Source organism: Podarcis melisellensis (genome assembly GCF_964234715.1).
Source record: "Podarcis melisellensis genome assembly, chromosome: 11".
Lineage (NCBI taxonomy): Eukaryota > Metazoa > Chordata > Lepidosauria > Squamata > Lacertidae > Podarcis > Podarcis melisellensis.
In genome coordinates this window covers 63317913-63345303 of record NC_138543.1, presented here as the reverse complement: position 1 = coordinate 63345303, position 27391 = coordinate 63317913, and the positions used below count along the sequence as shown (strand labels likewise).

At 57.9% G+C, this 27391-nt stretch overlaps 2 protein-coding genes and 1 long non-coding RNA gene across 10 annotated transcripts in view; 2 read left to right on the top strand and 1 right to left on the bottom strand.

Annotated features, from left to right (window-relative positions):
- LOC309380190 (lysozyme C-3-like) overlaps nt 1–27391 on the top strand; it is a 138520-nt gene that overhangs the window by 92681 nt on the left and 18448 nt on the right. The window lies entirely within an intron of this gene.
- Nucleotides 517–26016, bottom strand: TPM2 (tropomyosin 2). 8 transcript variants are annotated; one of them, XM_081930910.1, is made up of 9 exons: nt 25764–26016; nt 25248–25373; nt 8296–8429; nt 7182–7299; nt 7016–7086; nt 5965–6040; nt 3811–3873; nt 2955–3024; nt 517–779 (listed from the first exon to the last, which is right to left on the bottom strand). In XM_081930910.1, exons 1-9 carry the CDS (start codon nt 25875–25877, stop codon nt 697–699), a joined length of 855 nt encoding a protein of 284 aa, XP_081787036.1. In that variant the 5' UTR covers nt 25878–26016; the 3' UTR covers nt 517–696. The 8 variants fall into 8 exon arrangements, with proteins under 8 accessions (XP_081787036.1, XP_081787034.1, XP_081787040.1 ...); XM_081930908.1 differs by lacking the exon at nt 5965–6040 and adding an exon at nt 4011–4086 and having other exon boundaries at nt 25764–26013; XM_081930909.1 differs by lacking the exon at nt 517–779 and adding an exon at nt 2157–2664 and having other exon boundaries at nt 25764–26015.
- Nucleotides 18832–22008, top strand: LOC309380811. The gene is made up of 2 exons (XR_014173154.1): nt 18832–20089; nt 20707–22008. It is a non-coding gene; the product is annotated as an uncharacterized lncRNA (long non-coding RNA).

Below are 27391 nucleotides of genomic sequence, written 5' to 3'. Positions count from 1 at the left end.
TCCCACCTAGAGAGCAGCTGCCAGCCAGTGCAGACAACACTGAGCTACATGGCTACATTCTTCCAAGGACTGGCTCCCCCAAACGCCCTCTCAGACACCCCTTGCCTTCTCCTTGCAGTCAACCACCAGGGCTGGCCCACCCATGAGGCAAGGGAGGCAGAGCCACAGGGCAGCAGATCAAAGAAAAGCATTGCCTCCAGGGGCCCCAAAAATCGAAGGCGCTGCTGCTCTCCTCCCCTAGGGAGCAAATGGCAGGTGCTGCCCTCTGGGGTCTCCTGGGCGCTGCACTCACCCCTGAATCCCAGGGGGTTGTGCTTCACCTCAGGTGTCAGCCCAGACCACCCCAAAAATAAGAGGGGCCACAGCTCTTCCCTAGCACTCCCCCCACCCCTCAAGGGAGTATCCACAAATACCTTAGTCTCCCCCCTGAGGACAACAATGAGGCCTGTGTCCAGAGACCCCCTGCCCCTCCCTCCCTGCTGCCCCACCCAAAAGAGACCTCGGGAGACAGCCCTCCTCTGTTCAACTTGCTTTAATAACTGGACAGGCAGGTGAGGGGCAGTGCAGAGGCAGAGCCCCACAGGGGCCAGCACAGGCCTGGGGGGCAAGGGGGCTTCCCTTCAGCAGGAGGTGCTGGCCGGGCAAGAGTGTGGGGCGGGGGGAGGGGGCCGCCGCTGCTGCTCCTCCAGACCCTCCTCAGAGGTTGTTCAGTTCCAGCAGTGTCTGGTCCAGGACCTGGTGGATGCCGACGTTCTCCTCCTTGGCGCTGGCCAAGCTCTCTGCAAACACAAGGCAGGCAGGCACCCAGGCACACCCCACCACCGCCAGAAGGAAGCCCCCCCCCCAGCCCAGGAGAGAAAGAGGCAGGAGATAAAGAGAGACACACACACAGAGAGAGCGAGGGCCCAGTCAGTTCAGCGGCTCCATCCAACAGCAAGATCCCACCCCAGTCCCTGGAGGGCAGCTGAGGTGGCCCCTCCATCCTGGTTGCCCAGAGGCCTGCCCTCTTCACCACCACCTGCTCCTAAGGAGAACAGTCAGCTCCGGTCCCCAAACACCTTGGAAGAGGGTGTCGATCCGTGAAGAGGAGCAAGGCAGCAGCAGCAGCAGCAAGAGGAGCATTGCAGGAGAGATGGAGAAGCAGAGAGGAGAGACGCTGCTTGCCAGGATCCTGTCCCATTCACCCCACCCCTGGTCAAAAGGGGCTCCCACCCTGCCCAGCATCTGCTGAGCTCTTCTCCAGCTCAGACTGGGAACCACGCCTCTCTTCTGGGAGGCCCATCCTCCAGGAAGGCGTGCAAGAGAGGAGACCCCCTTCCCAAATCCTCTTGCTCCAAGAAAAGGGCTTCTCAGGGGGGAGAAGGGAGGGGCAGGGGAGGGGCTGCCCCCCCATGAAGCAGGCAGGGGCAGGGGCAGCTGGGGGGCTCAGTTGTGGAGGCCGTGGAGGACCAGCCGCAGCTCAGTAGCCAGGAGGCTGTTTTTCTCCTCCTCCTGCCGGGAGCGCTCTGGAGGGGAAAGATCCATGTCCAGCAGCAAGAAAGGAGAAAGAGAGAGACAGAAAGAGAGAGAGAGAAGAGGAAGGGCAGGAGGCCCGTCAGCACCAGAGGAAAAAGGGAAGCCCTGGACATCAGGGCTGCTGCTCCAGGGAGGCCTCCATGCCATGTCCCCATAGCCTCTTGCAGGGAGGAGCTGGTTGAGACCCCCAAGCCCCCCTCCAGGAGCCAGAAGCACTTCCCTGGGACAGCTGCCAGGCAACCCAACCAAGGACACCCCAGTTATCTCCTGCCACCTGCCACCTTCCCTAATCTGGAGCCAGGGGAGGAGGCCGGCTGCAGGATGGAGGACAGCAGACAGCCAGGGGGCAAGAGGCTCCCAAGGGGTCACATCCCTCAGTGCCCCCAGAAGGCTGGCCAAGGGCAAAGAGGCAGGACCCTCCAAGCCCCCTGCCTCCATGGGGCTCACAGGGAGGGGGGAAGCCCTTTGACGCCCCCCCCCGCAGGGGCAGCCCTTGCCCACTCAGATGCCAGGGTTCAAGGAGGGAGGGAGAGGTTGAGACAGCAGATGAACTAACCAGGCATGTTGGGCAACCGGTGAGTCCAGAGCCCCACAGAGGAGGAGACAGAAATGGAGGCGAGAGAATGAGAGAAAAAGAGGCGTTTGCTGAAACTGTTTATTGAACCAGAGACTGGAGAGGAGAACAGTCATGAAATGCAGCATGGAGGACAGACAGTGGGACGGACAGACAGGCAGAGCCAAGAGGGGCACGGCAGGGCCTCAGAGGGACCTGCCAGGGGGGTGCAAGGCTGCTTTCCACAGTGGGGTCTCGCTCCCACCCACCAGGGAAGAGGCCCAGATCCCCTTACCCCCCAGCCCCGGCTGCATGGCTGGCAGAGCCCCCAAACGCCGCCTCCTCTGCCAGGAAAGGCACTTCTGGCGCTGGCACAGAGCTCCCCACCCCCTATCCCCACCTGAGGTAACTTGGCCTCCCCTCCTAACCCCCCCCAGCACACACACTGGGGAGCACTTGGGGGGTGTATCCTGGGCAAGCAAGGGGGAGGGCGGGAGCAGACAGAGACGGAGCTCAGAGGGAGGTGATGTCGTTCAGGGCATTGTCCAGCTCCTCACTGATGGCTTTGAACTTCATCTTCTGGGCATAGACCTCGTCTGCAGGTGTGCATGGAAGGTGGAGAAGGTGGAGGCAGTGAGGAAGAGCAGAGCAGTGCAGGGGGGTGGAAAGAAAAGAGTGAACGTGAGAGGGAGGGAAGAGAGAGGAAGAGGAAGGCGGGTGGCTGGGAGAGAGACGAGGAGGAGGAGGAGGAGGGAAAGAGGAGGAGGACACCCTCACCACCTTCACAAGGACCCAACCCTCTCGGAGCCCATCCCCTGCTCTGGGTCCCAGCCCCACCACTTCCCAGCCCAACGGAGGGGGCAGGCGGGGGGGAGCACCTTCTTACCTTCCAAGTCGTCAATGGTTTTCTCCAACTTTGCAACAGACCTCTCAGCAAACTCTGCTCGGGTCTCAGCCTGGGGGGCGGGGGCGAGAGAGAGGGGGGATAGAGATGAAGAGCCCATTGGGTGGGAGACTCAAGGGGGGGCATCCTCCCAGGTTGCTGTTGGGTCCAGGGCTGCAACCTCCACCCCCTAGAAGGCAGGAGCAGCTCCGCAGCCGCTCCCCATTCTCCAAGCCTTGCAACACCCTCCGGAGCAGAACACAAAGGCTCCCTCTTCTGCCCCCCCCCCCATCATGAGAAGATGGTGAGAATATTCCTCAGTCCTTCAGTTTGGGGAACATATTTATTCTGTCTTCTTTAATTCTTTTACAGTATGTTAAGAAGCAGTTCCCTCCTTTGGGGCTTCTTTGTACAAAGCCTTGCACAAATAAGGACACTTCATGGTCCCCACAGTTAAGTGGCAGCTCTGGCTTCCAAAGATGCGTGCACAGAATTGTAGAGCTGCCTGGGCAGCTGGGTGGGGTGCAGGAGAGATTTCTGCTCAGGCTGCTGCGGGCTGAAAGGGTTCCTCACTCCCCCTGCCCGCCAGGGAGGGTCTGGCCCTGACCACCCCCACCCTGGACTCTGCGCTGGTTTCGCTTCTGAATGCCTCTCCAAACGCAGCAGAGCCTGGGTCCATCTCTCTCTCCTAACTCAAGAGCTCATGGGCCTCCCATGAGGCTGAACATTGAAGATTCAGGGTTTCTGACTCAGGATCTTTTCCCCAGCCCAGTCTGCTACTGGGACTGCACTGTCTGCCTCTCAGCTGCAGCTTTGGAGGGAGAGGGGAGAGGGGAGACCCGTCCCAAGCGCTGCTCACCTCCTTGAGTTTGTCCGTCAGCAGCTTGATCTCTTCCTCGTATTTGTCCTCCTTGGTGGAATACTGGAGACGGGGAGAACAAGTGTGAGGGGAGAGAGGGAGGGCAGCCCCTGCCCCACTCCAAACAGGCCCCTCCCTGAAGGAAGCCCACCCACCCTCATCCCACCAGGGAGCTCCATGCCCCTCCCCGCCCCTCCTACCTTGTCTGCCTGGGCCTCCAGGGACTTGAGGTTGTTGGTGACAATTTTCAGCTCTTCCTCAAGATCCCCACATTTACTGTGTCATGTCCAGAAAGACAGAGGCAGGCGCAGGACAGGAGGAGGAAAAGGGGGAGAGGGAGAGGAGGAGAGAGGGAGAACCAGTTGAGCAGCAGAGAAGAATCTGAAGAGGAAGAAGCAGCAGCAGCAGCAGAAGAGAGAAAGCAGCAGGAGGAGGTTCCTCTGGTGCCACAAGAGGCATCGCCAAGGCCCTGAGAATCCCCCTTCTCCGTGTGGGGAGAGACACAAGCCGTGGGACTCCAGCAGCAAAGCAAGGCCCATGTGTCCTGCAGGCATCCCGAGGCCTCTGTCTTGGCACAGCACACTTCCCTGGGCTGAGACAAAAAGCCGCCTTGGGGGAGGCACAGGTCACAAGCCGCATTACAGCATTGACGGGTAGATGTGTGTCAGGCTGAGGGCCAGCTCTGTCTCTGCAAGGCCAGGAACCTCCCTCGGACCCCTTGCGACTTAAGCTCTTCGCCCTGGTTAAGACGCCCCTTGGAGAAGGTGGCTGGGAGATCCCCGTCTCCTTCTGGGCTGCCTGCAAACCACGTCCCCATTCCACTGTTGCCAGGGCCAGGCTGGCAGCCTGATTCCTGCCCCATCACTGCCCATTCCCCGCTTGTGGGGTGCTCTCCCCAGGGAGGCTTGCCTGGTGCCATCCTTCTATATCTTTAGATGCCGGGTGGGCATTTTCCTGTATAACCAGGCCTTTGGCTTCTAACTATGTGTCCTTTCAGAAGTTGGGGGCCTGTTTTTCTGTACAGTCATACCTCAGGTTGAATGCGCTTCGGGTTGAGCGTGTTCAAGTTGCGCTCCGCGGCAACCCAGAAGTAACAGAGCGCGTTACTTCCAGGTTTCGCTACTTGCGCATGCGCAGACACTCAAAATGACATCACCGCATGCGCAGAAGTGGCGAAAAGCATCGCACGCATGCGCAGACATGCTGTCGCTAGTTACGTTTGCTTCTAGATGCGAACAGGGCTCCAGAACGGATCCCATTCATATCTAGAGGTTCCACTGTATTCCCTCCATCCTGGTTTTAATTGTTTATTATTATTATTTATTGAAATTCTACGCCACCCTATACCCAGAGGTCTCAGGGCGGTTCACAGAAAAGATCAACATAAAAACCACAATACAGTCATGCCTCGGGTTACAGGCGCTTCAGGTTGCGTTTTTTTCAGGTTACGGAGCGCCCAAACCCAGAAGTATCAGAACGGGTTACTTCCGGGTTTCGGCGGTCGTGCATGCGCAGAAGCACCAAATCGCAACCCGCGCATGTGCAGACGCACCGCTGCAGGTTGCGAACGCTGAACATTCGCAACCCACAGTGTCCACTGTATATATAATCAAAATAAAAACATCAACCCAATAACATCCCCCCCCAAAAAAGAGCCACATTTTAAAAGGGCATAGGATGTGTGTATCTATGTGGGGTTTTGTTTGCTTGGTTCTAAGTCACTTTAGGTTGCCTTGAGCAAGATAATCCGACAAAAAAAGACATATATATAACACATATAAATGAAATCTCTTGCTTGGTGGCTTTTGCTGCACTCGAGAGGCCGTGGGCTCCAAGGCAGACCCCTTCCCCAGCGTGCCTCTGGAAGGCGCCAGCTGCCCTCCATTCCTAGCCAGACAGCCGTGCCACCCTTGCCCAGGGTGAGCCTCTGCAAGATGGCCGGACACAGAGTGGGGCCAAAGCCGCCTCTCACGCCTCCCCTTGAGGGTCCTGCAGGGGGGTGGCATCTGAGCACAGAGCGGAGAGGCTGGGTGGGAGAGGAGAGGAAGAGGTGCTCAGAAGGACAATGACCAGAGGAAGCAGGAGCAGGAAGTGCGCACAGCTCAGAGAACGAGAGAGAGAGAGAGACGGAGGAGGGGGTGCCCTGCTCAGTACCTCTTCCTCTGCAGCCATCAGGGATTTGAGGGCCTGATCCATGGTGCGGAGCTCCTCTTCGAGCTGCCTCATGCGGCTGGGGGGGCAAGGGGGCAAGCAAGGTTTAGCAGCGGGGAGGATGCAGCCTGTTATGTAGTGAAGTTCACCCTGGGCCAGCAGGGGGATACTGTACATAGTTTTCACTCAGGTCTGTAGATAGTTTTCACTCAGGTCCACGTCAGTTATTTTAGGCGGGAAACTCTGGGTTGTTGTTGTTACAATGTTGACAGCCGGCTGCCTATAAAAGCAGGCCGGCTGAGCTGTTTGCGGTTCAGTCTTCTGTTCCAGCTTACAAAATAAAGAGCTGCTTGGAGAAATCGCTGTGTCGTCTGCCATGTCTACCCACTATTCTACATAGCCCCCCTGCAACGCCCTGGTCCTGGCTGCCCCCAGAGAGCAGGACAGGTTCCCTGCAAGGGGGACCCCACGCAAGGCAGTCAAACGTATGTTAACCTTGGAAGGCGAAAGGGAGCTGGCTCTGCCTGGGGTTCAATCCTGCCTGCACTGCTTTCCTTACGTAAAATGAGAGGCTCTTGCGGTGGGGAGGGAGTAAAAAATGATGGGAAGGAGCCAAGGGGGTCAGCTCCACAACAAAGAGAGGGGTGGATGAAATACCCCCCCTTTACAAAGGAAAACCAACCACACACGGGGGGCTGTGCAGCATCAGCAGACCCCTCCTCACCAGAGCCAAGGGAGGGGAGGGACAGCTGCCCTTTCTAGTCCTATTTGGGCCTTGGAAGCCCCTCTGCCGCAGGGGCTCTGCCTCAGGCCACGTGGCTCAAGGACAGGGGTGCAGAGGATGAATCCCCCCCACGTAGGCCAGGGACCCCTCCCCAGCACTGGGCCTGCATAAAAGCCAATGTAGGTTCCCTTCCTCCCCCACTCCCACCCGCATGGGGGTGGGAGAAGAGAAGAACCATGCTTGGAGCTCCAGTCCCAATGCAGCACAGCCTCCAGCACTCGGATGTCCAGCCCTGGTGCCCCCTCCCCCTCTGCCTGTGGCCACACTCACCTCTCGGCCACCTCGGCCCTCTCCTCTGAGCGCTCCAGATCCCCCTCCAGGATCACCAGCTTACGGGCCACCTAGGAGCCAAGCAGAGAGACGTCAGGAGTGCAGTCCGGGGGGGGGGCAGCTGCTTCCCTCCCCAGGCCCCCTCCCCTCCCTGGGGCCCCCTCACCTCCTCATATTTGCGGTCGGCATCCTCTGCAATGTGCTTGGCCTCCTTCAGCTGCATCTCTTGCAGCTCCATCTTCTCCTCATCTTTCATGGCTCTGTTCTCAATGACCTTCATGCCTCTGGTGGGGAGAAGCCACAAGCCCAGTCAGCCACAGGGCCCAGGACTGCCCCACCCACACTGCCCCCCCTCCAGAGTCCCAGACAGCCTGCCCCACCCAGGCGCCCCAAGGAGAAGCCCTAGAGTCGGAAGGGACCCCAAGGGTCATCTAGAGCAGCCCCAGGAAGGCCACATCCTGGCTCCTCTTGGCCTGGCTGGCTTTGCTTGCACACCCAAGGCAGAAACTACCCCAGAAGTTCATCCAAGACAGGCTCTCGCCTCACCCTCCCTGCCCAACACCCCACACACAGAGGTGGGAATGGTCCTCTGCATGGGAATGGTCCTCTGAGTGACCCCACTGAAGTCTCCTCTTAAAGGCGCTGAGGGGGCAGCCCTCCCTGCCCAGAGCAGTGGCCAACCTCGCAGGGAGGGCCAGGCCACACAAAGGCACCTCAAGGGTCTCCATCATGGCACAAGGCAGCATCTCTTTGGAGAGGGAGCCAGGAATGGGCTTCTCTCCCGGCTGCCCTCCCTGCCTTGGAAAACCCAAAGCCAGGGCCAAGAGGCCCCTCAGCAGCCTGGCTCCCCTCTCCCTCTGGCCAGAGCTGACAGAACCTCTCTCCTGTGGACTCTGACACAGAGACCCCCCTGCCAATGGGGGAGGGTCTCCCAGTGGATCTCCTCCTGACTGGACTCTGGGCAGATCCAGAATGGGAGCAGGAGAGTTGAGAGGAGGAGCATGAAGCACTTGAGCCATAGCCTTCCTGCCTTTGAAACCTCTCCTCATCATATCCAGATAAGGGATGAGTCGAGAACAGCACTTCCTGCATCAGAAGGAGGTAGGTCTGGATGACCTCTGAGGTGCCTCCCGACTTGACACTTCGGCTGTTCTCTGTCTCATTTCACATTCCCATATTCAGATCTTCATCAGAGGACCTTCTTTGCCCCGGTGCCTTTCAAGCCCACCCAAAGTGGCCCCAAGGCAGTTGTGGGGAGCTCCAGCAGGCCCCTCACCCACCTCTCGCTCTCGTCAGCCATCTTCTCCGTCTCCTCCAGCTTTTGCAGGGCGGTGGCCAGGCGCTCTTGGGCTCGGTCCAGCTCCTCCTCCACCAGCTGGATGCGGCGGTTGAGAGAGGCCACATCGGACTCAGCCTGAAGGAAGGAAGGAAGGAAGGAAGGAAGGAAGGAAGGAAGGAAGGAAAGAAGAGGGTGCAGAGGTCAAGCACAGGCACAGCCCAGCCTCCCCCTTTCCAGGCAAGCGCTGCCCTCGCCATGCCGCCCAACCACAGCCCCACAGGGCTGCCCACTCCCTCCTCACAGCCCTTCCCACCCCACAGACGAAAAACGCGACCCCAGGAAAGCCAAGGCCATTCCAGGCACATCAGACGCTGTGCCTACTTGGTGGATCCAGCCAGTCACTGGTGGGCAGTCATGACTCGAAGGGTGCCAGGCAGGGTCGGTGCCAGGCAGGGGTCTGTCCCTGGGGGTGACACTCTGTCCCTGAGCTCCAGCCCCTTCCTTCTCCCTGCTTGACCCCAGTCAAGGCCCAGCCAACTCAGAAGCCAAAAGGGGCCTTGAGCCGCCACCAGCCCCCCACCTAGCCCCACAGATCTCACACACACAGCCTTAGACCCCTTTCCCATCCCAGTCTTGGGCATGCCAGAGCCTCACCCCCTTCCCCATTGCTGGCCCTTTGGGGAGCCCCAGCATCTTTCCCCAAATCTCAGCTCCTCTGCTCTCCCCCCCCCCCCGGCTCACCAAGCCCAACGCCTCTCAACTCAGCCCCCATGATCGTGCCTCACTTCTCCTCGCCCTGCTCTTGCACATGTGTGTGTCCCCCCACCCCGAGGCATGGGGCACAGTTTCCCTTTTGAAACTCCCACTGGTCTCCTCTTGGCCTCACTGCCAGGAATCAGGAAAAGTTTCCACTTTCTTAAACTTAGTTGATTGCAGCTTCTGGGAGCTTGCAAGCGGGGCGTTGGAAAGGATTGCAGGAGGCGGCGGAAGAGGGTGATCTTGTGTCTTTGGCTGCTTGCTTGTCTGAGCTGCTTGCCTGCTTGAGGGTGCGGCAGAATGCTCTGCTGAGCACATGATCTGAGCAGGAGGTGCTACTGCTGAGAGGAAGCCGGGCTGAAGGAGGAAGTGAGTTGGGGAGGAGATAGCAGCCAGCAGCAGTCACAGTTTCGCTGGTTGCCACTTCTGGGAGTTTGTGCACAGAGTCCCTGGCCAGGACCCTGCGTTGGGGAGGCCCCAAGTCCTGTCTCATGGCGTGCATAGGACCAAGGGTCATGGAAGGTGAGGGAGCTGCTGCCATGACCTGCAATGCCTGCGCCATGTCAGTCTTCCTACCGGAGAACGTGCAAAAATGCAAGCTGGTTGCCTTGCCAGATGAGAAGGTCCAGCAACTTGAGGCCTGCCTAAGCACACATGCAGGTTTCTTGACAGAGCTGAGCGGATGTGATAGAACAACAAGACAGGTGGGATGCCCCTAAAGAGGAGGCAGATCGCCCATTGCAAGAGATGAACCCCTGGGGGAATGTGGCACACAGAAGTGGAACTGTCAGGAGCCGTGCTGGGTCATTGGGGTGCAAAATTGCTTCCATGTCTTCACCCCAGACACCAATTCTGGGCCAGAAGAGCTGGGACAGCAACTGCTGACCTCCGAATACACCAAGATGACTGTGAAAGGTACAGAACAAAGAATGATTCCCGCTACCCTCCAAAGGAGGAAGAGATAGGAGATGGGTTTGGAGGAAACGTTTTCCGTTCTTGACCTGGGACTCAGCTAGATTGGTAAAGAAATGTGTTTTCTATGCGATATAGCAATGTGACAACAGATGGCGCTGTGGAGTCAAGTCTTTCCCAACCGGATTCCCCTGGATGAGTTTACAACACATTTAACTGAAACGCTTCTTTGATGTGTCTGGATCCAGCCCTAAAACTTAAAATCCAGCAGATCCAAGGCTGCTGATTGTGGATGAGTTTGCTGATAACCCACTTGCTACCTTCCAAGGAAAGGATCGCAGACAAAGGGAACTGCTGTCCGGAGAAGGCAAGTTGAGAGGAAGGAGTAGGAAGTACTCAAACCATAAGGCAATAAGGCCTTTGTAATCTACCCCGATAATATCCAGATAAGCTCCAATAGACAAGAGGGTGAGACTCAAGAGCAGCAGTGGGAGACCTTAGAACCCTTCAAGGAGGCTTTGGAAGGCAGAGTGCATAGAACAATTGCTGCCCCTCCAAGAAGAGAGAGAGATGAGTGGTGGTAATAGAGGACTCCCTACTGAGGGGGACAGAGGCAGAATTATGCAGTGGAAACAGGAGGTGTGCCGTCTTCCAGATGAAAAGATTCATGATGTGACAGAGAAGTTGCCAAGTCTTATAAAGCCCACTGGCCACTACCCCTTCCTTCTGATTCATGTGGGTATAAATAATACTGCCACACACAGTCTGCAACATATAGCAAGGGACTATGAGACTCTGGGCAGGAAGCTGAAGAACCTTGGAGCACAGCTGATCTTTTCATCACTCCTTCCTGTTGAAGGCCATGCTCAGGAAGGGAGGAAAATACTGGAGGTAAACCACTGGCTACACAGGTGGTGTCGTCAGGAAGGGTTTGGCTTATTGGATCACGATCGTCACTTCCTTGAGGAATGACTTCTGGCGGGAGATGGGCTGCATCTCACAGCGGTTGGCAAGAATGCTTTTGCTATGAGTCTCGTGAACCTGATCAGGAGAGCTTTAAACTAGATCTTGAGCAGGAGGGAGACAACATGACAGACAACAGAAGAACACATGGTACTGGGGATAATAGCTTCAGTGATACTCCAGAAACCTGCTAAAGGGCAAGAAATCACAAGAAGGAAGCAGCTGGAGTTTCGACCGGTGGTTTCAGTTGTTTCTACACAAATGCACAGAGAATGGGAAACAAGCAAGACAAATTGGAGCTTTTGTACAGGATGGCAAATATGACCTGGTAGGCATTACTGAAACTGGGTGGGATAAGACTCATGACTAGAATGTAGGAATTGAAGGGTATAACCTGTTCAAAAGGAGGACCATTATATGTAACGAATGTGTACACTTCTGAAGAAAACCATGACCTGGAGCGTGGAAAGCACATTGAGAGTATATGGATAAAAATTGTGGGAGAGAAACACAACAGGGACCTTACTGTGGGGGTCTGCTATAGACCGCCAAGCCAGACTGCAGACTTGGGTGATGCCCTACTAGAGCAGATTACCAAACATTCAAAAATGAGAGATATAAACATGCACGGGGGACTTCAACTTCCCCATCTGTTGGAACTCAGACTCTGCCAAAAATGTAAGGTCCAACAAATTCCTCCATTGCCTCAATGACAATTTCATTTCTCAGAAGGTGGAAGAAGCAAAAAGGGGATCATCTATCTTGGACCTGGTCCTCACCACTAGGGAGGAACTGATCAGTGAAGTGGAAGTACTTGGAAACTTGGGAGGAAGGGATCGTGTCCACCTGGGTCTTGTGATACACAGGCAAGGGAAAGCTGCCTGTAGTCAGGCATGAACTCCGGACTTTAAGAAGGCCAAATTCAATAAGCTTAAAGAGCTGGGAGGCATTTAAGGAAACCGGTGTGGCTGCATAAGGAGCTCACAGATGAGCTGAGATTTAAGGGCATGTATAAGAAATGGAAGAAAGGGGAAATCACAAAGGAAGAGTATACACAAGTAGCCAACAGTTGCAGGGTGAAGGTCAGGCAGGCTAAAGCTCAGAATGAGCTCATGCTTACAAGAGAGGTTAAAAATAATAAAAATATTTATTCAGCTATGTTTGAAGCAAGTGGTATGTCCTCTGTGTGGAGAGGATGGAGAAACGCTATTGGATGACAGAGAAAAGGTGGAGCTACTCAGCACCTATTTTGCCTCTGTCTTCACCCAAAAGGAAACTGATGCCCAACCTGGCGATAACAGAATAAATGATGTAAGGAGGGAGCTGCAGCCCGAGACAGGAAATGAGGTAGTAAGGGAACACCTAGCTACTTTAAATGAATTCAAATCTCCAGGGCCTGATAAGCTGAATCCAAGGGTACCAAAGGAGCTTGCGAGTGTCATCTCAGAGACTTTGTCTATGATCTTTGCGAATTCTTAGAGAACAGGTGAGGTCCCTGCAGACTTGATCTGGGCAAATGTTGTCCCCATCTCCAAAAATGGTGAAAGATAAGAACCAGGTAACTACCAGCTGGTGAATTTGACATCAAGACCAGGAACATTCCGAGAACAGATAATTCAACAGTCGGTCTGTGAGCACTTAGTAATTACAGCATCCTTTTCTAAGACCCAGCATGGGTTTCTCAAAAGTAAGTAATGCCTGATGAATCCCATTTCTTTTCTTTTTTTTAATGGAGTTACAAGCTTGGTGGATCAGGGGAAGGCTGTAGACTTAGTGTATCTTGATTTCAGTAAGGCTTTCGACAAAGTCTCGGGTGATATTTTTGAAAGGAAGCTGGTAAAATGTGGGTTGAAGGAGGTAACTGTTAGGTGGATTTGTAGCTGGTTGACTGACCGAGCCCAAAGAGGACTCCTTAATGGATCTTCGTCATCCTGGGAAAAAGTGACAAGGGGTGTGTCACAGGGTTCTGTCCTGGGCCCGTTGTTGTTCAACATCTATAAATGACTTAGATGAAGGGATTGAAGGGATGCTCATCCAATTTGCAGATGACACCAAACGGAGGGATGGCCAATGCCACAGAAGACAGAAGCAAGATTCAAAATGAGCACAACAGCTTGGAGAATTTGGCACAGGCTAACAAAGTGAATTTCAACAGGGACAAATGTAAGGTTCTGCACTTCAGCAGGAAGAACCAGATGCACACATATAAGATGAGGAACATCTGGCTTACCAGTAGGACATGTGAAAAAGATCTAGGGGTCTTAGGACCACAAGCTTAACATGAGTCAACAGTGTGATGCAGCAGCAGAAAAAGCAAATGCTACTCTAGGCTGCCTCAACAGAAGTATAGCATCCCAATCAAGGGTGGGAGAAGTCCCATTCCATTCTGCCTTGGTCAGACCACACCTGGAATACTGTGTCCAGTTCTGGGCATCATAATGTAAGAAGGATATTGACAAGCTGGAACATGTGCAGAGGAGGGTGACTAAGATGATCAGGGGTCTGGAAACCTTGTGAGGAACCGTTGAAGGAACTGGTTGTGTTTAGCCTGGAAGCAGGAGGCTGAGAGGAGACAGAGAGCCGTCTTCCAATATCTGAAGAGCTGACACATGAAAGATGGAGCAGGTTTGTCTTCTTCTGCTCCAAGAGGTAGGACTCAAGTGGCTTCAAGTTACAAGAAAGGAGATTCCAACTAAACACCAGGAATAACATTGTGACAGTAAGACGGTAGAACGGTCTCCCTCGGGAATTTAGACGGCCATCTGACATGGATTCTTTAGCTGAGATTCCTGCATGGCAGGGGCTGGACTAGATGACCCTTGGGTCCCTTCTATCTCTCTGATTCCATGATTCTCCCTGGTGATCCTGTTTGTGCTCTTTAGTCCCTTCCTGCTTGGGCTGTTCAAGGGGCAGGAGGGAAGAGACAGGGGCTCTGCCCACAGAAGGTCTCCCGTCCCTTCCCAGGAAGGTTCCTTCCCAGCTCTGGCTTGCAGCAGCTCCCCCAGGCTCCCCCCTGCCCAGGCGCTTTCCCTTCTGCTTCTTCTGCCTGGAGCTGGCCCAACTTGGGCAACATCGCCCCCTCCCTTCCCCAACTCCCCCCTCCTTCCATCTCCTGCACTTAAGACTGAACATCTGCAGGCCAAGACTTGTAGGCTTAGAACTTCATCATGCATTAGGCACTTTGAAGCACGACTGGGGGTGGGCAGGGCAGGGGGGGCGCTCTCCCTCTCAGCAGCACAGAAAAGAGAAAAGAACGTCCTCCTTCTGCACACTGTGGAACTCCCCACCCCAACTTGGAGGGTTTGAAGAGAGAATTAGACCAATCCATGGAGGAGGAGGAGGAAGCCGCTCTCAGTGTCTCCTAGCCGGGATGGCTCTGCTCTGCCTCCACGGTCAGAGGCAGCAATGTCCCCGAATCCCCGTTGCTGGACCCCGCTGGAGGGGAGAGGGCTCTTGCCCCCCAATCCTGCCAGAGAGCTTTCCGTAATGGGCCTCTGTGAGAAGAGGGTGCTGCATGGGGCCTTGGCCTGATTCAGCGGGCTCTTCCTAGGTGACGCTCCTGAGACACACACCCCGCCCAGGTCCCCAGCCTACGCAAGAGGAGTGCCAGGCCACCTGCAAGGTGACATCACATCCCAACTTGTGTGTGGTGAAAGCCTTTGGCACAGGGGCTGGTGCCACCTCTGTGCAGCCCAGCACAGGGCAAAGAGCAGCGCAGGCAGCTCCTGGGAAACTGCCCCACCCAGACAGGATGGCTGTTGGGCCGCAGCAGCCCACCTGGGGGTCCAGGGCAGCAGCAGGAGGAGGAGCATGTGGGTGGGAAAGGGAGGCAGCCCAGCAGGAGGGGGGAGGAGCAGGATGGGTGCCTTGCCTGCCTGCGCTGGAGTGACTAAAGCGGCAGGAATGCCTCCAGAGCAGATTCGCTCCCAAAAAGGAGATGGACAGGAGCTGCTCAGGGGGTGGGGGGTGGATTTCCTGTTTATTGCAGCTGCAAAGCATGGGGGTGGGATTCCCCCTCACTCCTCACTCCCCATCCATGCTCTGGCTGAAGGGAAGGGAGGAGCCAGCGGAGGCAGGGCTCCTCCCCTACCTCCTCCCTCCCCCCACTCCCTCAGCCCCTCCCTCCCCCCACATTCCAGCCAAGGGAGGTGCTTTCTGCTGCTGGTTCAGGCCCAGGGCTGAGCAGGGATCAGCAAAGGGGGCACAGCAGCCACGGAAGGCGGAGGACCACAGAGCAGAGAGGGTCAGGAAGCAGCCTTCCCCCAAGACCCTTGGAGAGCTGGGCCCAGGGAACGAAGAGGCAAAGAGGCAGCCGGCAGCAGAGGAGGCCGGAAGGGCTTTGGGGGGCACAGGACCAAGGAGGAGGGGGAAGCCCAGCTTCTGCGATGCTCACCTGGAGGAGGACTCCTGAGATCCCCCCCCCCGCTTCCCCATGGCAATATAAAAATGCCTAGCTAATGCAACCAGGTGGTTGGACTAGATGACCCTTGTGGTCATCTCTCCAGTTCTGTGATTGCATTCTTGTACTGGTAGGGCAAGGTATACTGCCTCTGGAGAGGGAGGATCTAGTCTGAGCTAGCAGGGTCAGCCATCCTGAATCCTGCAACCACTGTCTTTATGGGCCAGACTAAAGGTTCCAGCAGAGAGGCAGGCTTGCTCCTCCACCTGCCACCCAGAGTCCACACAGCAGTGCACAGTTAGCTGCGGAACTCACTGCCCCAAGACACACCACCAGCCACAAAGGAATTAGGCAACGAATGGAGCCAGGAACAGCCAGACTGAAAGGAGCATAGGAAGCTGCCTCTATGGCCACTGGTCCATCTGCCTCTGTATTGTTTACACTGACTGGCAGCAGCTCTCCAGGGTTTCAGGCAGGGGACATTCTCAGCCGTACCTGGAGATGCTGCCAGGAATTCAAGCCAGGACCTTCTGCACTAACCAGGGCCAGCTCAAAACATTGTGGTGCCTCAGGCAGGCGGGGAAGGAGGGGGCATGAAGATCTACATTAGAAACAAGGAGAGAAGGATCCGATCCGCTGCCTGAGATGGTCACCTCACCTTGCCTCAAGGGAGGGCCGGCCCTGGCCTTAACCACAGGGCTCTTAAGACAGGAGGCTGCACACAAGAAGCAGCGGGAGGCTTCTGAGTACCAGAACAGCTGTAAGGCAAGACCTGCACTTTCCTGAACAACTTGTTGGCTGCTTCGACCTGCAGAACTGGCCCTTTTACAGGTGCCCCATAAAGTGCCCCAGCACTTTGGAACTCCCTGCCTATTGACATCTGGCACGCACCTTCCCCGTATTATTTTTCATGCCTTCTTAAAATATTTTTGCTAGCCTAGTCTTATTCGTTCACTGCTGATTCTAACCATTTTTCAATGTTTAATTGCTGGTTTTTATTGATAGTCTTAATATGTCTTATGGTGGGGCAGTGTTCTCAAAGCTACCAACATGAGTTTGACCAAAGTGCAGGAGGCAGTGGAAGACAGAAGTGCCTGGCGTGCTCTGGTCCAGGGGGTCACAAAGAGGCGGGCACAACAAACGACTAAACAACAACAATATGTCTTACAAACCAGTTAGATGTTTTGTTACAATCAAATCGTATATAAATTTCATAAACTAAACAGAATTTAAATTAGAACAAATTGTTTGGCTGTTGGTAGAGCTAAGGGCTCTGTTTCCAGGATTCCAGCCTGAAACTCTGGCCAGCTGCTGTTGCTCAGTGCAGACACCCCCAAACCAGGCGAGCAGGTGAGCTTCCTGTGGGGACCCAAAGCTGTTTGTGGGGTCAAGGCTGTTGGGCCTTTGCAGCCCAACTAAGCCAGGCAGCCTTCCCACTCCATGCCTCGCCCAATGGAGACACGGGGGGGGGGGGAGGAGGGAGAGCCTGGCCCTGGGGCTAAGTCCTCCACCCCAACTACCAGCCCACTTCTCTTTCCACCACACAACCAGCTTTGCCTTGGGAACAGCCCACCAGTGGGATTACTCAAGATCCTTGGGGGAGGGGTGCACAAGGAAGGCCCTCTCACCCTCCCAGAGGGCCAGAAACTGGAGGGAAGGAAGCCCTCCAGAAGGATCTCTCTGGCTTGGGAGTCCCAGCCACAGGGAAGGAGACGCCTGCTCATGCCCTGCACTGCAGAAAATGCTCTCACAGCTCTGCAAAAAACCAGACGGTCCCCTCCTCATATTTGCGCCCTTCCCTCAGGTGTATGGTGCACTAGATAATCTGATTCCACCTGGTCTCAGGGAACAGCCAAGGGACTGGAGGGGGGCACCAGCTGGTGCTGGCCAGGAAGCCACCCGCAGGACTCCTGCCAGCCTCCTGTCAATTATTTACCGGGCTGCTTCAGTTCCAAGAGCCTGCAAAGAGGAGGGGTCAGGAATACAGGGACAGACACAGTACTGCACCCTCCTTATTGTCTTCTTCTTGGAGGCAAGACCACTTTCAAGCCCCCCCTCCCCGCCAGGCCAGGCATGTCCCACACCCCAATCGTCCGAGCCCCCCACAGAATGATGTCACAGGCAGTAGCAGGCCCTGGCCAAAGGGGGGGTGTCAAGCTGACCCAAATCCTGTCCCCCAACCCATCGTGGCTGCCTAGCAGCTCCCCACCCCCAGCTCTTGCCCAGCCAGCGCTCTCCCTGCAATGCGCAGCGCACCCCCTTCTCTCAGGTAGGTCCGCACCTGGATCAGCAGGAACCTCCATCTCACGCACAGCTGAAATGGCACCAGGATCCCACCTTGCCCTCTTTGCACTACTAGAGAGATGCTCCTGGGAAGGGGCGCGAGTACCAGAGTGAGGATTCAGGGGCAGGAGCCCCAGGAGGAGGAGGCGCTGCAAAGAGGTCCGTGGGCAGCGTGCCAGCCTCGCACCCTCCGCTCCCCCATCTGGGAAACGGGCACAAGGGCGTCCCCTGTCAGGAGTGGCTGAGAGGGGAGCCTCGCACATGCTGTTCGCTAGAGAGTAGAGCCCTTGGCGGAGACCCCGTCCTCTGGGACCCCCCAGCACCCTCCAGAAGGACCCCTCTCCCGAGGGTACCCATGTGGCCCGGGGCGACGAGGCCACGCCCCTGCCGCCTTCGGCCGGGAAGGGAGCGCGGAGGAAGCGGCGCCTCCCCGGATCCAGGTGGGCCGGGCGGCTCTGCGCTGGGCGGAGCGCGAGGGAGCGAGGCAGGCAGGATGCAGGCGGATGCCTGGCGAGTCCCCCGACGGGAAGCCCCGCCCGGGTGGAAGCAGCCCTCTGCACATGCTCGGGAACCCCGCCCTTCCGGGGTCGCCCCGGGGAGAGCCCGGCGCCGGGTGCCCCGCCAGCCCCCCGCAAGCTTCCAGAGAAAAGGTCGCCCCGGGGCTGGCGAGGCCGTGGGCGCTGCGGCGAGCCCTTCCGGGGGGCCAAGCGGACCCTCTCTCACCCGCTCGCGGGCCTGGCGCTCGGCGTCCACTTCCCGCTGGAGGTGCTCGGCGCGCTCCTCGGCCTCGTCGGCCACTTGCTGCAGCGTCTGGATCTTCTTCTTGACCGCCTCGATGGAGCTGCTCCCGGCCATCTTCCCGGGCGGAGGCGCGGAGGGGCGGGCGGAGGCTGGAGCCCGTCGGGGGCTGGATCGGGGGCGGCGGGCTGGCGGGGCTCCTGGCCCGGGCTCTGGCTGGCGCTCGGTCGCTCCGTCTGCTCGCCTACCCGCCCAGCAGGAAGAAGCGCTCAGGATGCGGGGCGAGGCGGCCTTCCGCGCCCCGCCTCCTCCTCCTCCTCCTCCTCCTCCTCCTCCTGCTGCCGCCGCCGCCGGCTCTGCCCATCGCGCGCCTCCTCCAACGCGCCGGCCCGGCCTCGCTCTTAAAGAGCCCGCCGCGGAGGCAGGGAGGCAGGGAGGGGCTGGCGCTGTCCGTCGGGGGTCGCGGCGCCGTCGAAAGCGAGGCGGCAACGCGCAGGCCCGGCCATTGCAGCCTCCTGGCAAGCGGGGGCCCCGGACTCCCCGACGCTTCCTCCGGGGCAACGTGCCAAGTATCGGTGCCCCGGGAAGAGCCTCGCTCGCCCGCCCGGCGGCTTCATGCGGTGGCCTCGGGGAAGACTCCGCTGCGCGCCCTTCTGGGCTGGCTTTGCCCCACAGGGCTGATCCGGTGGCCACTTGGCTGGAGGACTGAGAAGAGCACCAAGCCAAGCGGGGACTTTCGGATCTCCCTGCTGCTGTGACTCCGCCGAAGGACAACTCGATCCACTGCCACTTGACTGAACCGAGTCTCCCCATCAGACGGGGTCAGCTGCTGGTTGCTGCAAAGGCACAAGAACGAAGCCACATCTGCTGCTCCAAGGCTGCTCTCCTGTAAAGCTGAGCCATCAGTAGGGATCTGTGTTAAAAGAGATTCTTCGAGGGACACTCTGCATGTGCTTTGGGGCATTTTGTCCTTGGAGCTGCAGGATATTCGGTTGTGGTCTTACTTTCTTGCAACATGGCACTCAGAGCAGCAGCCCCCAGTGGCTGCTCCAGGGACTCACCAGTCCAGGCGCTGGCCAGGCCTCCATGGCTTCAGTAAGGTGGTTGCCTCCTGGGCAGACCTGGCACCCTGTGTATGCTCAGAAGCCCGTGGACCAGACCTGTGAATCACAAATGGGCAGAGGGCCGATGGAAGAAGAGCGTCCCCAGTCAGGGCCACTGGGATTTCTCTGCTCCTTTTTAAGCAGCCTTTATCCCATTCATCACAGAGTGTTTAGACAACAGCACTGCACAGCAAGGGGGAATAAAATTCTGATTAAGAACCTGAGAAGAGCCTACTGGATCAGGCCAGTGGCCTGTCTAGTCCAGCATCCTCTTCTCACAGTAGCCAACCAGATGCCCTAATGGGAAACCCAATAGCACTTCCCCCTCTGCTGGTTTCCAGCGATTCACATTCAGAAACATTACTGCCTCACACTGTAGAAGCAGAGCAGAGCCATCTTGGCCTGGAGCCCTTTATAGCCTTCCCCTCCATGAATTTGTCCAATCCCCATCTAAAACCATCCAAGTTGGTGACCATCACTGCTACTTGCAGTGGTCAACTTTGGGGTCTCAAATTTCAGCAGCATCCTGTGCAACACCGAAATTTGGTTTCCTTGCCTCTTTCCATCCTGAGGCTCCACGCCCAACTGGTTGCACTTCCCTAAATCCGCCTCTGACTTCTTGTGGGAATGAGTTCCACAGTGTGCCGCAGCAGGTAAAAAAGCCAATGCAATTCTGGGCTGCATCAATAGGAGTATAGCATCTAGATCAAGGGAAGTAATAGTGCCACTGTATTCTGCTCTGGTCAGACCTCACCTGGAGTACTGTGTCCAGTTCTGGGCACCACAGTTCAAGAAGGACACTGACAAACTGGAACGTGTCCAGAGGAGGGCAACCAAAATGGTCAAAGGCCTGGAAATGATGCCTTATGAGAAACGGTTAAGGGAGCTGGGCAATGTTTAGCCTGGAGAAGAGGAGGTTAAGGGGGGATATGATAGCCATGTTCAAATATATAAAAGGATGTCACATAGAGGAGGGAGAAAGGTTGTTTTCTGCTGCTCCAGAGAAGCGGACACGGAGCCATGGATCCAAACTACAAGAAAGAAGATTCCACCTAAACATTAGGAAGAACTTCCTGACAGTAAGAGCTGTTTGACAGTGGAATTTGCTGCCAAGGAGTGTGGTGGAGTCTCCTTCTTTGGAGGTCTTCAAGCAGAGGCTTGACAGCCATATGTCAGGAGTGCTCTGATGGTGTTTCCTGCTTGGCAGGGGGTTGGACTCGATGGCCCTTGTGGTCTCTTCCAACTCTATGATTCTAAGTTAACTGTGCACTGTGTGAAAAAGTCCTTTCTTTGATCTATCCTGAATCTGCCAACATTCAGTTTCATTGGATGTCCATGAGGTCTAGTGCTGAGAGGGAGAAAAGCTTTTCTCTTGCCACTTTCTCCATGACTTCTATCATATCGCCTCTTCCTTGCCTTTTTTCTAAACTAAAAAGTCCCAAACGCTGCCACTTTCCTCCATCCCCACGATCATTTCAGTTGTCCTTTTCAGAACCAGATCTGAAGTCCTTTGCTCATTTCTGGGCTCCTCCACTTTGCCATAGATAAACTGGAATGGTTTCAGAGGAAGGTGAGAAAGATGCTCAAGGAGTGTGGGAAACTAGTCCTGCGAGGCCAGGTTGGAGGAACTGAGCCTGCTTTCCCTGGAGGAGACCTGAGAGCCGCCCTCCGCTTCCTCATCATCTTTGCTGAAGGGCTGTCATTAGACAGAAAAAGGCAGGGAGTTCTTTTCTGCTGCTGTCCCGGGTGGCAGGATGAGATCCACCTGGCTTACATTACAGGAAGGCCTCTTTATTGATGGTGGGGGCATTTTGAGGGTGGTGGGAGCACTTCCTGCTCCCTGGAGGGTGAGCCTCTCCGCCCCAAGTGGTCGTCTTCAAGCAGGACCCAGACATCCATCTGTTTTCTTTTTGAGTTGGGGGCTCCAGCTCTGGGTTTCCTCCACTGAGCAGGGGGCTGGACTAGATGGCCTCCGAGACCCCTTCCAGCCCCTTCTTGGGTGAAACAGCTGGCAGTGAAGGGAGAGCACAGCCCTTGTGGCTGGTAGCTAAGCACCTGCCACCTTTCGGCATGATAGGGCCCTTCCAAGACATGTCTCAGTGTGTGAGTGCGTGCGTGCTGGGGAGGGGGTGTCACAACACTCTAGGCCAAGCTGGATGTGCTCATACATTTCCCATGTGTTTCCACTTCCTGGTCTCTTGAAATACTAGGTTGCTGCTTGCTGCATTGGAGCACAATTCCTTCTCTCTGCCTTCTGCTGAGTCAGACCACTGGGGCCATCTAGGTCAGTAGTGTCTGCACAGGCAGGCAGCGGCTGTTCCAGATTTCAGAAACAGAGTGTCTCCCAGCCCTGCCTGCAGTTGCTGCCATTGGAGTTGAACATGGGACCTTCTCATGCAAGGCAGATACTCCACCACTCAGCTGTGTCCTGTCTGTCTCTGTTTTGTATCATTAAAGCTGCTTGAATAGTGTTGGGTTTTCGGGTTTTATCTTCTTTTACTATTTGCTTGCACAGCTCCCAGAGTCTGATAGTTCTTGAATGTCTAACGTTTTAATTGAATTAATTATGTTGAGATTCCTTCATTGCAGGGGGATAGGCTGGATGACCCCTGGGACCCCCTCCAACTCTACAGTTCTGTGACTCTAATTAGAAAATGAGATGCTCATAAATTCAAAAAATGGCACGAGGTTGCCAGTAGCCATCTGTGGCCACCAACTTACTTTCTGTTCCAGAGGACCAAGGAGGCTTGTACCTGAAAGACTCCCTAGTCCAGGGCTGGTGCTTGCCAGAACTGCAGGAGCACTTGCCCCCCCCCCCCCCGCTGGCCAGCCTCTAGGGAGCCCCACTCCTGCCTTCAGCTGTGAGGGTGCCAGAAGCAACTCCCTTCAGCTGTGCCTGTGCTATAGCCATTGTGTGACATGGCAGCCTCCTGCTGCGCAAAGAGAAACACAAGCTCCCTAAGGCAGAAATGCATGTTGGGAAGAGGCTTGGGGTCCAAGGGTGGGCTGAGCCAATCCTGCTCTCAGCAGAGCAAACCTGAAGCCCAGCCTTTGCTGACACTTAGAAACACCCTCAGGTCCACATCCTCTCCCAGGGACACGGCATGGCTCTTTGGCTAGGCACCGCCAGCCGCTTTGAGGCCGGAACTCAGAGGTCAGGGTTTCTTCCTGTCCCTCTAGGTCTAGGATGTCCCTCCCCACGCAAGCACGCATGCCAAGTTTCCTCCTGGGGAGGCTGTGAGGCCAAAAGTATCTGTCTCACAGGGCCAGGGAAAGATGCAACTGGCCTGTGACATTTATGATCATAGTCCCTTCTGAATGGGGCAAGTTGAGCCCCCTGGAGCAGTCAATCTGGGGCCACCTCCCCTTTTGCCTCCTCTGGTCACGTCTGCACTGTGCTGTCACCCTCCTACATTCTCAGGCTCCAGTTCCTCTCTTTCCATTCAGGAGGAAAGAACACCCCGTGGCTTCTCCCCCTTCCCATCATCTCCTGCTCTGATGCTACACAGGCGCTCCTTGGACCTCCACCTCTCAGGCAGCCCCCTCAGGCCCCTGAGCAGCCACCTGTGGTGCCCCCCCCCCGCTGCTTTCTCCTTCCCCAGGGCCTGACCTGCCTCCCCCCTCGCTCAGCCTGGCCTCCCCCTGCATCCAGTGGTGGCTTCCCCAGCGGCTGGCCTGGGGGAGGCCAGATGACCACCTGGGCTCTGCCCCCCCCCCAGACCAGCCCTTTGAAGTGGCATCAGTCAGCATGTGTGTGCTGGACTCGTGGAAATGGGGGACCTGAAAGGCGAGGCTGAGGAATGGTGCCAGGCCAGCTAGCCTGTTTCCAAGCCAGAATTTCTGCCTTGGTCTTGGTGCCCCCGAAGGGGCCTGGAGCCCTTGCAAAGCAGCCCGGTGTTCCCTTCCAAGTGCAAGCGCAGGAAATGGGGGGGGGGGCGACGACTGCTCAAGGCAAAGTCACCTTTACATAAGGACTCAAATGCACACACGCTTCCGGGATGGGGAGGCATTTATTTCCCACATAGGGTTGCGAAAAATGTCCTCCATTGGCAGGACATACAAACATGGGGCAGAGCCCAGCTGCACTGGGGAGAAAACCTGCGTCTGCCTTGTTCTGGACGGGCCGCGAGAGGGAAAGGGGGACCTGCCTCCGAGTGGGGCAGAGCCAGGGCGGCTGCGCTCCTACATCCCCGCAGTTGCTCTGCGCCAGTCGCCCCCCCCCCCTCTAGTCAGTCTCCTCCTCTGGGCTCGGGGAATGGCCAAATATGAGCAAAGGCGGCGGAGGCTGGGACGGGCGGGAGGCTGAGCCAGCTGCGCAAGACCGAGCGCAGAGGCTGGGCAGCCTGGCAGCCACGAGGAATCGTAGATTCAAAGGATTGAGAAGTTGGAAGGCACCCAAAGGGCCATCTAGTCCACCCCCTGCAATGCAGGAATCGCGGCCCTGGTGGAGACGGGGATGCCCCTCGGAGGAGTCGCCCGCAGCCACCCGGTCCTGCGCCCAAGCGACTGGCTTCGAGGCTCATCTGCGCCCTGCAGCAAGCTAGGAGAGCGCCTCTCGTGCCAACCTGCGGGAACTAAGGGGCATCATGCAGCCATGGGCCCCTGTGCACTGTGGCCTGGGGGGGGGGTCAGCAGGTAGACCGTGTCCCCCCCCCCAGGCCTCCCGGGGCTAAGAGTGGCAAGCCTCTGGACCAGGCTGCGTCGCCAGCCTCCCGCCTCTGGGTTAAGCCTCTGGAGGAAGGAGCAGGCGGGAGCCTATTAGCACCCCGATTAGCACCGCCTCGCCTGGCATCTGTCTGGCTCGGGCCCTCCGCGAGGAGGAGTCTGCAGACGGGCTCTGCCTGGAGGGGTCATATCTGCTGGCAGTGCCCACTGGCACTCGAGGAGCAGCCAGGGCGGCCTCTGCTCATGGACTGGCCCGGCATGATGGGCGCAAAGACAACCGCAAGGCAGGCTGCGCGTGTGGGCACCGATCTTCCCCGGCCAAGAAGGGGCTTTTCCGCGGCCCGGAAACACCGGGCAGGTGCTGGCAGAGTGCCCGAGCTGTGCGCGGACCAAGCCGAGCAAGCAGCCAGTAGGCCGCCCGGAGAAGCCCGGTCCGAGCACGAGGGGACCCGCCCCGCGCTCCCGCTTCGCTCCAGCCGCGCAGGTTGCGCCCCCTCCTCGCCCGCCCTCTCTCCCGCTGTTGGCGGCGGGTCCGGGCTGGCGGCGCTCCAGGCGGCGGGTCCCTTTTAGGCGCTCCTTAAGACCCCCTGATCGCCTTTCACCCGGGCCTCGAGCCTGGCTCGGGCAAGGAGCATTTATTTATAGGGTGTCAAATGCCCTCGAAGGAGGCCGGGCCAGTGGCGGGTCCCCCGAGCGGGCTCCTCTTTAAAGCCCTCGCAGCTGTCGCTCCCTGGAGCTCGGCCTGGCCGGAGGAGCACGCCGTGTCACCACCTCCCGCGCCAAGAGCCCCTTCCTGGCCCCGGGGAGACCCTCAGCTAACGAGCGCCCAGGAATGCCTTGACAACTTGATGGGCGGCTCGGGTGCCAAGGCCCGCGCCCGGAGCCTCCCCTGCCCGCCCGCCCCGTCTTAATGGCCCAGTGACGGCTCAATTCATCCTCGGGGAGGGAGGGAGGGGGGAGGCCCCACTGGCGGGCAGCTGCTCGGGGCTTAACGAGCCCGGAATACCTGGAGGGGCCCCGTCCCCTATGCCCTTGCTCCTCGGCGCCACCCACCCTGGCCCGGGCAGGACTGGCCCTCCGAGGGCATGCCGGCGCCTTCCCTTGCCGCCCCTCCGCCCCGCGAGCCGGACTTACGTCGCCGGCCTTCTTCTCGGCCAGCTCCAGCTTCTCCTGGGCCTCCTTGACGGCCTCCGAGTACTTGTCCACTTCATCCTCCGTCCCCTTCAGCTTCTTCTGCAGCCCCTGCTGCTCCTCCTCCAGCTGCGGGGGTCGGGGAGAGAGAGGGGGGAGCGTCAGCCGGAGGCCGATGCGCTGCTGCTCGCTCCTACCCGGCGGGAAAGGGGATGCCCGGGGTAAGGAAGGGGCGGGGGGGGGGGCAGAAGGGTCTTCCTGCACTCAGGATTATCTGGGGTGGGGGGTCTCCAGAGATGGGAGCCCAGCGGTGGGAGCTGGGAGGGCATCTGCCTGACTTAGTCCGGGCAGCTGGAAGCGGATTCACAGCTAGTGGGTGGGGGTCTTCTTGCCTGGCCAAGCGTCCACCCAGATCAACTGTGGGGGATGGAGGGGGCTAGTGAGGTGTGGTTCCTCCTGGGGGTCTGCCCTTCTGGGGAGTGGGCGCCAAGAGGCCTGTGGGGCTGGGCGGGCGGTTACCTGCTTGCAGCGGTCCTCGGCCTGCTTCTTGTCGGCCTCCGCTTGCTCCGCTCGGTCGATGGCGTTCTCCTTGTCGAGCTTGAGCATCTGCATCTTCTTCTTGATGGCTTCCATGGCTGCGGCTGGAGAGGCGTCGGGACCCGACGGGAAGGACGGTCGGAGGCGCTCAAGCGGGCGAGAGCGAGAAGGAAAGGCGAGCGGAGCCGCGAGCGGTGGATACTGGCTGCGCGCCCCGAGCGGCTCCCACTGCCTAAAAGCCGGGGAGGGGCCGGGCCCTCCCCCACGGCCGAGCAGCACCTTTTAGGGACAAGCTGGCAGGGACGGGACCGGCCGACGAGCCTCGACGGGCGGGAGCGGGGAGCGGGAGGCGGGGACGCGGGCAGCCGGCCAGGCAGGCAGGCAGGCGCGGAGACGGGACGCCCCCAGCCCATCGCCGCTGGCCAGCCAGCCTGACGGCACGCGCCCCGGCACCTCTCCCCCTGCCTCGAGCAGGAGCCTCCCCGCTACCCCTTTCAGCTCGCTCCGTCCAGCTATCCATCCCTCTAGCCTTGGATCTGTTGCTATAGTAACCGCCCCATCCCGGAGGCTGCCCGCCTAGCCCGCCCGCGCCCCGCCAGGGCCACTGAGGCACCGGGCAGGGCCTTCGACCCTTCTGCAGGGTCGCCCCATGGCCAGGAGGCCCCCAGGCGAAGGCAGGCCCCGAGTGGCCCCCCTTCCGCTTGGGCAGGCGAGGCGGGGGTCGCCAGGCCAAAGACAGCTGCCGCCCGGCCAGCCGCTTCCCCCACCCGGAGTCTCCCAGCAGGCCGCGGGACAAGGGGAGCTGGAGGACGCTCCCAATTTGGGAAGCGGCGCCACATATTTCCTCCCTTTCAGGGACTATTTTGGGCTTTCTCTCTCACGGACTTGCTCTGGGAACAGAGGGTGTTCCCTTCGCGCAGCGCTCCCCAGAGTCAGGCAGATGCTGGAGGGCTATGGGGCGGGCGAGGGTCCGAAGCTGTGGGGCTTTTGCTTGGGCTGCGCTGGAGTCCCAAGTCAGCCGCAAGCCTCCCCCTGTGGCCGGAGCCTTGCAGTCTCCAAGGCAGGAGGCTCTGCAAGCGCCCAGCGGGCCTGGAATGGCCGCTGCCTCTTGAAATCTCCCCATTCCTGCCCCACTCCGTGTCTTCCCTTCTGAGCAGCGGTGACCTCCAGCAGCAGACACTGGCCGGCCCCTAGCAGACAGGAGCAGGTGGGCCTCTTGGCGGGGCTTCAGCCGGGCCTTCCTGGGCTTGCGCTGTGCAGGAGTCGAGATGCAAAGGCACTCCTCGCACCAGGTGAGGCAAGTCCTCCTGCTGCAGCACACTTGGCCCACCCCCGCCCGGACAGGAAGCCTCTTGCTTTGCTCCTCATCCCCCAACTTGTGGGCAGGGATGTGCATCGCTGGGGATCTTTCTCTAAGCTAGAGATTTCCAGTCTGTGTCACCACCACCTCTCCAAATCATCTTGCTTCTGAGGTCCTGCTGCTCCAAAATAGCCCTCATTTTCATTAGGATTTGTGTGCATCCAAAACATCAGTGTTGCTTCCTCCCAGGTCTCCTAGTCCTGTCTTCCCAACTGCCAGGTACCAAGAGGGTTGGGAATTTGGGGGGAAA